Raw genomic sequence first — 11,249 nt, 5'->3', positions numbered from 1 at the left:
GTTCCGGAAAAATAACTCATTATATTAATTAGTATAGAAATGGAGATGCAGTCAGTGAGGTTTTAGATTTGCAACTGTGACCGTAACACTTGTAAATAAGACAGTGGAGGCATTGCGGCTCGAAATGGAAGATCTGTGAGACAGCCATACCCAGACTACAGATAGAGTTCGCCATTTTGTGGTCCATGCAGATGAATCCCGACTCTCAATCACCTAAGACAACGCTGGCATTGACTGATCTGCCACGGAGCGTTACTGCAGGCTACTGACGAGTGTATAAAAGCCGGAAGTGTGAGACACCCGTCTATTTCGTGTACTTGTGTTACACAACAAGATAGGCACATGACATGATATAGGACTCGTTTTAATTTATTATTTTAATTAATTAATTATATATATACATACATATATATTTTAGATTAACGTGACTTATAGATACCAAACAGTCACGATGTCACTCTTTCGCCGTAGGACCTAACATGACAAAGCAATTGTTTACAGTTATGTCTTACTTTTTTATGGTACAGCCGGACTATTGGAGGGCTCGGCTCAAAGCTTTTTTCGAGTTATTTTTGCAACTGCTGGGCCATATTAGTTTATATTAACACATCCCTGTTGACGAGAGCTTCCGAGCTTCGTCAATCAGGTAGTGTCTTGAATATTTGTGAGGAAAGTAGACTTTTCACTTGAGAGGGATAAAAATATCACTCGAAGACAAATTACTTCATTGTGATTAGTCGAGAGCAGGCCAATTTATCTTTAATTTCTAATCCACAGTAAGGATTTACACTACTCGTGATATTTGAAATTCCTTCAAATTGCACCCACCTGAGACAATTTTCAAATATCACGATTACTGTAAGTTCTTAATTGCACTTGCATTCATACGATGATGACCTAAACTTACCATAATAAGGGTGAGGTAAAGTCTACATGCGAGCCAAGTAGCCCATAAGGCTGGCGCTTTTCTCAGGTTACTGTGAAGCATGCAGCGACTCAATTCAATTCAATTTAATTGTTTATTAAATCTATTTTGAAATCACTGGTTATCCTCGCAATCTGATTGGCTCTCAGCAATGCGATTTATTCACGAATCGCACTATTTTTTCTCTAAATCGCATCTTTTCCTAAGCCAATAAGAATGGGGCACTAAAACAAGATAACCAATCAGATTTTAAGGTTAGTTTAAAGTAACTAATAAAATTTTAGGAATATGAAAGACAAAAAGCCATTGTGTGGCGTATTTTGCAAGTATTATTGGCAAAACTTTGTTGTTGTTGGTGTTTTTTTTTTTTTTTTTTTTTTCAAAACAATTGACGAATTTAATTAATTACAGTTTCCGAATAACGATTATGAGCTCCTTCAGGCGGAAGACCTACTTTAAGGGAAGTTTCCAACTTTCAGTGTCCACTTTGACGAATATTTTGGCGATTTTACAGAGGTGTCAGAAAAAAAGTAGAATGCATATAAATATACACAAATTACATATAGAAGAGGATAAATAGCATTAGAAGTATTTCTACTCCCCCCCCCCCCCTGGAAGGGGTGCTAATCCATCGAAAGGTTACCCCTCAGCATTAAAATCTCCGATACCCATTTACTCACCTGGGTGTTGAGAGGAGGAGAGAGGCACTGTGAATGTAAAGTGTCTTTAATGCCTAATAACACAACACAGTGTACGGCAAGCGATCTAACATCCCGCGCCTCCAACACTTCTCATGATAAGGTAAACTTTAAATAACAAGGGTAAATATTGTTTCATACATCAACAGGAAACGGGTATCACAAGTTACGAAATTCCTGCTGCTTTCTTGGCCAGCTCACTCCGTTCCAGAATATAGCAGTTGTAATTCGGTTCACTGATTTAACCAGGGATTGCAGAGAGGGTCCTTTTGGTTATCAGTTTGATACAACAAAAAGGTAGAGTCGAAGTTTAGTTAGTTAATCTAATTTTGAGTTATGCTGACTACTTTTATTTTGACATTCTTGCGTTGCTCTCTATTGTTTCGTTTCGTATTCAGATCACGATATCCCAACGGGACAAATAATTTACATCTTTCGCGCGCGTTTTTTTACGAATTTAAGAGCTACGGATTCGTTATTTTAAACTAGCTTGCAAATCCGTTCTATCAAATTGTGCATCGCGTACGTATCCAGGATCTGTTCAGTTTCTACCTTATCACTCTGGTGGATTTTCTGTAAGTCGTGTTTGTTGTGGATTTCTTTATTATTTGCCTAGTTTCTTTCATTTATAATTGTTGTATTCATTTTCTATTTACTCGTCATTTTTTTCAAGTCAATATCGTATCCGTGTAAACAAAATAAAATCGTACGATGTTTGAAGTTCACACCCAGTTTGGTTTCCACTCGATTAATACTATGGCGAAACAGCGAGAACATTTATTATTTCACCTTACAAGTAACTTATTGTTGATACGAAATTATGTTAATTAGAAAGTGGTCTTACTACTAAAACAAACTTAAAAAACAGGCGCAAAGTTGGTTATTATCACATCTTACTTCCGAATTCTTAATTTTTTCCCGTGATTAATTTTCCCTCCTGAGGCTCAAAAATCGTTTTAATGCAACTCTACGTTACAGTTATTCTCAGATGTAATGAAACGAGCAATAAAGCTTTATTGAATGGATTAACATCTCTATCGTTAAAGGACACTTACATCAGCCAAACTCATTGAGTAACCCCGGATAACAACCTCGCACTCTGATTTGGCTACAAGCACACCCACTATTGTAGGTTACTATCTATCGATAGAAGGTCCTTTAATTTGACTCATAGCTTCGTCTCTCGGCAACTACATTATTTTTCACTGTTACCCTATTCGGTCAACAGAACGAGCAAAATATGAACCCGTATTGTACTGAAGGGCCGTATTTTGTTTTCGTCAGTTGGCACGCGCCTACGATTTTCGGATAATGCAGGATGTGTTTCAAAAACTAGAAGCCGAAATACTAGAAAATTACATAATGGTGGAATAATAAATCCCTTATTCGATGGCTCCAATCTAATAAACGCATGCGCACACATTTTGCTCATCGCTGGTATTTTTTCTCACCCCAGCCCTGAGCTTGGAAAATACTACGCAAAATATCGGCGCGTATTATATGCTAAACCATCGAATAGGGTGTATACCTCGAGTTTGCACTGTGAGTAATAAAGAATACACAGTATAGTACGCAGCTATCAGTATTTGTAGTTTCTAAAAAACATCAACAGGCATAGTTCAATGCTACAATTACAAGGGCCCAGATTAAAAAACAACCGTGAGTGCAAAACAAAGAGCAAAGATGTAAGTATTCAGCTAAAGATCGATAAGGATTGTAGCAAAGTTATGGCCGTCTCAGCTTAACTCTCGTCGTAAAGATAATATGATGTAACATCTGCTCCTTTCTCTTGAAATGAAAATGAAAACTTGTCAACGAGGATTGTCAAACGCTAAGGGAAAACTCGAGAGAGAAACAGAATTTTTCGCGAGAAGACTAGAGGCTCTATTCTCCTCACTATTCAGTTTTTTTGCCGAAACATCTTCTCCCTCGCGTTTTCCAATTCTCGCTAGCCTTCATTAGCGTTACGAAGGAAATGTACCTTCCGTGTTTATTCATTAGAATTAAATTTCCGTCTGTAACACAGGCTAGTTTTCAAGACTTCATTCAGTGAGGGAAGTCTGGTGGCAGTGCCCACCATTTTTTACCAGGATAGTCTGGTTCCTCGGTGTTTTCTACAGGGCACTTGACACCAGCATCAGAATCGGAATGCCGTGTCTGCTTCTTGGGGCTTTCTCTTGTAGTTTGTCGCATCCTTATGGATCGCTCTCCGCACTTAGCTGCTTGTTCCAGCATCTCCAGCACGCGTTTCTTGTAAACTGAATCATATTCTTGTCCGCGCACTGAGTTGGCGATCATAAACACGCCGTTTTTCTTGTCGCTTCCAGTGACTTCAATAGCTGCTTCCTTCAGCCTCTCTCTTTCTTCATCGGCATTCGGCTTTTTCGCGATTTCGTCATCAAATGTGATGACGGTGATGATCTTGATTGCTGTCATAACCAGAAAACAGAGCAACAGTTAAGTGTCTGCGGCTTCACTCACTGGGCCAGCACCCATGCAAATTTATCTGAACTAAAAAGTTTAGATAAGTTAAGAGTTCAACTCCTACAGGATTGGTTTAGGACACCAACATGGCCACCGTTTCATTGATTTGGAACACCAATATGGTTACCGTGACGGCATGTGAAAACGCTCTATAGCTGTGATGATTTTGATTGCTTCCAAAAACTGGGCGTACATGATGGTAGAGGAAAACAATATTCAGGACTATGATGCATCTGAAGTCTAATAGTACACATCTGTTAAGCTTTCCTGTAAAGTATAAATGAAATGAACTGTTTTGTCAGCACTTTTGGACTGTAGACAACCATTGCTATGGGCGTTGCTATGTGCGTTGCTATGTGCAAATTTCTTTATTTAAGTGTTAATCAAGGAGTGATTGGAGCAAAATCTTTTAAAAATACGTTTTGCAAATGCTCAGAGACGTTGAAAAATCACTCTTATCTCGGTGAAAATTAAATGAGGAACATCGTTAAAGCTATCCGTCTAGTGTGCAAGTGCAACGTAATGTAATGCAATGTGATGGGACGTGACATGATGTGGCGTGGCGTGGCGTGGCGTGCATGACATGATGTGAAGTAATGTCAAGCAGTATAGTGAAATGCAAGCTTACACTTCTAGGCTAAGCACAACCATCCGTTGGTTTAACTCACTACTCACTTGCTTTTCTCAGCTGGTATTGAACAAACTTGATGATTTCTCGGTATTTTCCCGTTTGAAATCTGATATCATTAGCTTTTATAACCCACAATATCACGTGCATCTGGTCAGCTATTGGCGGCTTCTCGAGTCTGTAAGCAGCAGCTCCAGCGGCTTCTGCCTTATTAGTGCTCGTGTAATCTCGGGTCAAATTGTCTCCTGGTCGCTCAATTCCATATAAAATGCGAAACAGCTCTCCTGTTTTAGGAAAGAGAACTTTGAATGAATGAATGAAAACTTTTTTTAACGTGCCAGTGTACTTAGCTATAGATTGGCTGATTGGGGACACCTAACTAAAGTCAATAGCTAATAACTAGTTTACAAAAAAAAAAACAAAAACAAAAACAAAACAAAACAAAACAACAAAACACAACGAAAAAACAACGGCAAAAAATAATAATAAATAAATGTTGAGGTTGATAAATATTTATTTACAGCATATCATAAACACTATTTAACAAATAGATCACAGATGACGTCAAAATGTGGTAAGAACAAAAAAAAGGCACACGAGGCATTAGCCGAGTGCGTCACTGATATTTTTAACACATTTTGACATCTTCTGTGATCTATTACTGAACAGACGCACGGCAATATGGAATCTATTTGTTTTATATAATAACGAAACAAGCTACTACAGATAAAGCTTGTTTATTTCAAAATCTTTCAACATAACTCGAAAGCAGGCCTTTGCCCACTTTGGCGAACACGACAAAAGCCATTTGACGTAATCTATTGCCTATACAAAATGAAGCAATCTCATTGGTTGCTATGCGTAGCAAAGAATTGTGATTGGTCCAGGAAAATCACACCACTGTCAAACTTGACTCGCGCGTCGCTTCTCGTGGAATGAAAACTTACAGCGAAAGCAGCATTGAGCTACGAAATCTACAAATCTTAAAGAAAATGCTGGAAAAGTCAAGTCGGTTTTTGTTATCAGAGCAGCCCTGTGAGCCGAAACGTTTGGACGTTGCCTTGAATATTGCAGGAGTTGAAAAATACGCTCGGAAAACTTGCGGTTGGGGTCAGTCTGGAGGCCATTCGATTCGAGTTTTGAATGGAAGGAGCGTTAGTGACGGTGGAAATTTCAGTCCTCTGTGGTTGGTGATTCTCAAATCAGTTTGAAATAGTGTCGGAGATATCTTTTTAGCTGCGATGCAGTTGGCCGTGAGCTGTAGTGAGCTATACTTTGCTCGCTGCTGTGCCCTGAAACGTACTAGAATATTCGCATCGGAAAGTAAGGTTATGTGTTTATTTCAACTGATTTTAAGAAGTGATGTTTTGATGTGTCATTCCTGACATTAATCAGTGTTTCAACAATTACTTTGAGACTGATAAAAGTTGAATTTTTTTTAATAAATTAATCTCATAAACATTTGGTTTCTTGGGTTTGTTAAATTCGAGATAAACGACAATGGTTCTCGGCTTACCAAGACCAATTTTGTGCTTGGGTTAGAGTCATTTTCTAAAATAAAAAACGGCTTTTTCTTTCTTCTTCCTGCTGCTCGTACCTGTTGAATGCCTCGACAAGACTTTTATGTACCTTATCATTTGCCCAGTCACGTAAAATATTATCTAAATTCTCAAAACTTTCCGCCATTTTAAAACACAGAAGGAAAAACTTGCGTCTGTCCTCTAATAGATCATAGGCGAGTACCAATCAAAATGGGAAAATAACTTGGGTTATTATATAAATAATAATATCGAATGATTCTGTTCATGATTTACATAGTTTGCAGCAACTGCTATTTTTTTCAATGAGGTCTGAAAGGTCAGTTTTTCTTATTCTTGTCATAAGTGTCGCGAGAGTTGGTGAAGTCCTTAATTCCTTGCTAAGTTTTGACCAGATATATTGACCCTGTTATCTTATTGTGTGTTTAACCTATAACCTATAATGTAAAAACGAGGTACCTTTCTCAGGGTATTCATTTTTAATATGTAATGTAATTTGTAATAGAACCGGATAATTCACGAAACCTTCTCAAGGAACCTCTGGGTAGCCTTAACTGTGCTCCCAAATTCTTGAGCGTTTATCAAGAAAACGAGCTTTCATAGTATAGTTATGTATGGGCAGTAAATCAAATGAAGACCAGGGTGTTGTAAATGAGAGAAGACGTTTGTCCGCAGAATATTAGGCTTTAAGAGCAGCTTCGCCTAAATATCAACTAGACTTGGAAATAGCGAAAAAATCGAATTTCTTCCAACTCGCCCAGAATGAAGCCCTACAGGCACTAGTCACAAAAATATCGTTTTAAGTTCGATAAATCAAAAATTATTTTTTTCCGCAATTTTTTCGTTTCGATGCCCCAAATCGGCCAAAATCCATCGAAAATGAGCGGCATATTCGGAGGCTCGTAAACTCAAAAGCAAGAATCTTCATTACAAACTGATTGCACGTCGTATTTGTACTTCCTTTCTTGTCTATTTAGAGCGAAATAGATCGTGATTTGATAAGCACTTAAATATTTGACGAATTTTTTAAGTTAACGACCCAAGACAGCTTTACAAGAGGTCTACATTTAGCCTATTTTCAAATGCTAAAAAGGCGTTCTGGTACACGGCTTTTCCCAAAACGACTAGTTTGGTCTGAAAGAGCATTGTTTCTTCTTCAAATTAGTGAAATAAAATTTTTGGGTAAATAAAATCGCGAGCGCTGAGATAGCGAACTAAATGCAGCACTTCGTCCTGAAAACGTGACCTTTGACCCGAGGGTAACGAAACCGATTACTGCAAGAAAACCCGGAAGAAAAGCAAACGCTTCGTTATTTTGAAACAATTTCTAGTGATATCTCTCCGAAACCATGATTGCAAGAAACTATTTCCAGATATGAAATCTTGCAGGGTCAAAGACGGAGCTAAAGGGCGCATTTTGACACAATAACTTTGTTTGCTGAGAATTGAAGTCAATGACCGTTAACGAATTCCAGTGAAATTTGCAAACTTGAAGTATGTTAGCCGATACTTACCTGAATATTTATATTTATAGAAGAGTCGTCTTCTAGGATTAACCTTCAAAAGAAGCTGGGCCCCGATTGGGAAACCTCTAAAAGAAGAAATGTGTAATATTCCGTGACTTACCCGATGCTATAGATTTCATGCACATGCCAACCGCATGTTTGTCGTAAAATCAACTGAACTCCACTGATAGTTTCCATGGGCAACCCCAAATAAACAATCCCCAAAAATGTAAAGTGAAATTGGCTGTCTTGATGAACAGTTAGAAGCTAGAGTCAAGTTCCATTACCTTTAAAAAGTGCTTGATTTTATTTGTTTGCCTCGACTTTGTTCACTACTCTCACGTTCGAATGCCGCGAATCGGTCACGCCAAAACGGTGCAGACCGTGCAGACTGCAGACACTTGTTTGGGCTTTTCATTGTGACTCCTTTTCTTAGGTCTAGTTACAAAATAGTGTTAAATATATCTGAAAGTTTGTCATTTATCCACAGGCTGCACAAGCGCAGTATTTGACTTTTGATTCAATAGACAAACGCGTACAAGACTTTGTATGGGAAACTTACTCAGTCTGTACGGTCTGCAGTGTTTTGGCATGACCGATACTACGAGGTATTCGAACGTGACAGTAACTACTGAGTGAACAAAGTAGAATCAAGCACTTTTAAAGGGTAATGGAACTTGACTCTAGCTTTTAACTGTTCATGAAGACAGCCAATTTCACTTTACATTTTTGGGGATTGTTTATTTTGGGGTTACCCATGGAAACTGTCAGTGGAGTTAAGTGAGTTTTACGACAAACATGCGGTCGGCGTGTGCATGGAATTTAAGCTAATTTATAGCAGCGGGCAGGTCACGGAACATTAAACATTTCTTCTTTTAGAGGTTTCCAAATCTGGATCCAGCTTCTTTTGAAGGTTAATCCAAGAAGACGACTCTTCTATTTATATAAATATTCAGATAAGTATCGGCTAACATGCGTCAAGTTTGTAAATTTCACTGGAATTGACTGCAATTCAATTTTCAGCAAACAAAGTTATTGTGTCAAAATGCGCCCTTTAGCTCCGTCTTTGACCCTGCAAGATTTCATATCTGGAAATAGTTTCTTGCAATCATGGTTTCGGAGAGATATCACTAGAAATTGTTTCAAAATAACGAAGCGTTTGCTTTTCTTCCGGGTTTTCTTGCAGTAATCGGTTTCGTTACCCTCGGGTCAAAGGTCACGTTTTCAGGACGAAGTGCTGCATTTAGTTCGCTATCTCAGCGCTCGCGATTTTATTTACCCAAAAATTTTATTTCACTAATTTGAAGAAGAAACAATGCTCTTTCAGACCAAACTAGTCGTTTTGGGAAAAGCCGTGTACCAGAACGCCTTTTTAGCATTTGAAAATAGGCTAAATGTAGACCTATTGTAAAGCTGTCTTGGGTCGTTAACTTAAAAAATTCGTCAAATATTTAAGTGCTACTCAAATCACGATCTATTTAGCTCTAAATAGACAAGAAAGGAAGTACAAATACGACGTGCAATCAGTTTGTAATGAGGATTTTTGCTTTTGAGTTTACGAGCCTCTGAATATGCCGCTCATTTTCGATGGATTTTGGCCGATTTGGGGCATCGAAACGAAAAAATTGCGGAAAAAAATAATTTTTGATTTATCGAACTTAAAACGATATTTTTGTAACTAGTGCCCGTAGGGCTTCATTCTGGGCGAGTTTGAAGAAATTCGATTTTTTCGCTATTTCCAAGTCTAGTTGATATTTAGGCGAAGCTCCTCTTAATTACCAAATCTCTTACTAACACAAAACATGGCGGCCAACTGCAACCACGAGGCAACCACAAGGATTGCAGGCTCATATAATAAAGTTAAACCACACTACATGTACGACACAGTGAATTATAATGTAACGCAACACTCGCAGTGTTCAAGTGTCTAGAGGGCCTTTAAGAGGGCCTTTTGCAATGTCATTTACACCACACAGGGTTCGATGGCAGCCCTCATTTCAAGGTGATCCAACGTGAATACGGGGCAGTCATGGGCTGAACAAGTAAAAATTGCCTGAAATTACCTCACATACATGCTAGATTAAATTGGAAAGCAAATGTTGAAAGTTAACCGTCAAATTAAAAGGGCTATTATAGCGATTATGTTTACCTTATATGCAGTTCTACATATACTGCTGACAGGAATCAAACAGATGGTTAACAGTGATAACATAGATCTCCAGTTGCTAGTTTGGACGGAAGGTTCAAACACAGACAATACCCGATCTTATTTCCATCCAGAAAAGAATTTATAGCACTAAAAACAAAACAAACCAAACCAAACCAAACCAAACCAAACCAAACCAAACCAAACCAAACCAAACCAAACAAAACCAAACAAAACAAAACAAAACAAAGCAAAAAAAAAACCAAACAATTCAAATCATATGTTGCCTTGCAGATACTGATCCCCGTTTGTTTCAGTAACCATAGCAACAGATTTCGTAACTCCCGCCCCAATCCCCACTCGATTTCCTCACTTCCGGCTTCGTTCACTTTTTGGCTCAGATTCTCATTGCAGTCTTTTTTGTGACAAAACTTAATTACGTGAATTTTCAATTTTCATTTTGTGTAATTTCATGGTCTGACCTTAGCTTGATCCTGATCTGTTGATCCGAGTATAAAGCTCTCTGAGCGACAAGGACAAACATGCCGAATACTTCATATATCTCTGTTTATGGCACTCGATTTCCTTTATATCATAAGGAGGCTCTTATTAGAAATTCTCAGAAGTAAAGAAGTTACCTTCTTCCGCCTTGTCTAACTCGAAGAATCCACGCGTGTCGTAAAGCGTGAATTGGGTTCCCGGAACAACATAACTGTCCAAAATCGTCGTACCTTCCTTTCCAGTGCTCTGAATTACAGCCGGCTCCAATTCAATGCCCAGTGAACTGAATATAGTGTTAATCAGAGCTGATTTTCCTGAGCCAGTCATGCCAAACAGTGCGGCATTCAGGCGACAACCTTCCATCTCGCCAACCAATGCATCATGGAACTCCTCGTAAGCCCCGATCTTGTATTCAAGTATTCGACCACAAAGCTGGGCGATTTCCTCATCTTCTATTTGTTTGTTGTAAGCCATGTTCGCTTTGTAAGAAATTATCACATACTAGTGGTATAAACTACTGTTTTGCTACGTTTCACAACGAAAAATCGGACGCGAAGTTCTATCTGCTTTCGGTTTAGCTCACTTTTGGGCTGAAGAGAGCGTTGTGACGTCACGAAAAGTTTTCCGAGAAAACCAACTTTTATAACTCCAATTTTCGGGCAGCTATTTTTTAAAATACGCTGAATGAATATTCCAAAAAACATTTATAAATCTTTTTTATGAAATTTAAGTAATTATTAATGGCAGTATTTGGCTCTTATATTCACAAAAAGATGCTAAACAAAGTTAGTGGTTTGCGTGACGCTGAATTGGGAGTCGATATA

The 11,249-nt window shown here is 38.4% G+C and overlaps 1 protein-coding gene across 1 annotated transcript; it reads right to left on the bottom strand.

The window, feature by feature from the left end:
* Positions 1-1,523: 1,523 nt before the first annotated feature.
* LOC145493356 (uncharacterized) lies at positions 1,524-11,019 on the bottom strand. The gene is made up of 3 exons (XM_081472817.1): positions 10,563-11,019; positions 4,783-5,019; positions 1,524-4,052 (listed from the first exon to the last, which is right to left on the bottom strand). Exons 1-3 carry the CDS (start codon positions 10,897-10,899, stop codon positions 3,670-3,672), a joined length of 957 nt encoding a protein of 318 aa, XP_081328943.1. The 5' UTR covers positions 10,900-11,019; the 3' UTR covers positions 1,524-3,669.
* Between the last annotated feature and the right edge of the window lie 230 nt (positions 11,020-11,249).

The sequence above is a fragment of the Orbicella franksi genome, chromosome 7 (assembly GCF_964199315.1).
Source record: "Orbicella franksi chromosome 7, jaOrbFran1.1, whole genome shotgun sequence".
In the NCBI taxonomy this organism is placed as follows: Eukaryota; Metazoa; Cnidaria; class Anthozoa; order Scleractinia; family Merulinidae; genus Orbicella; species Orbicella franksi.
This window is presented reverse-complemented; position numbering and strand designations above follow the sequence as displayed.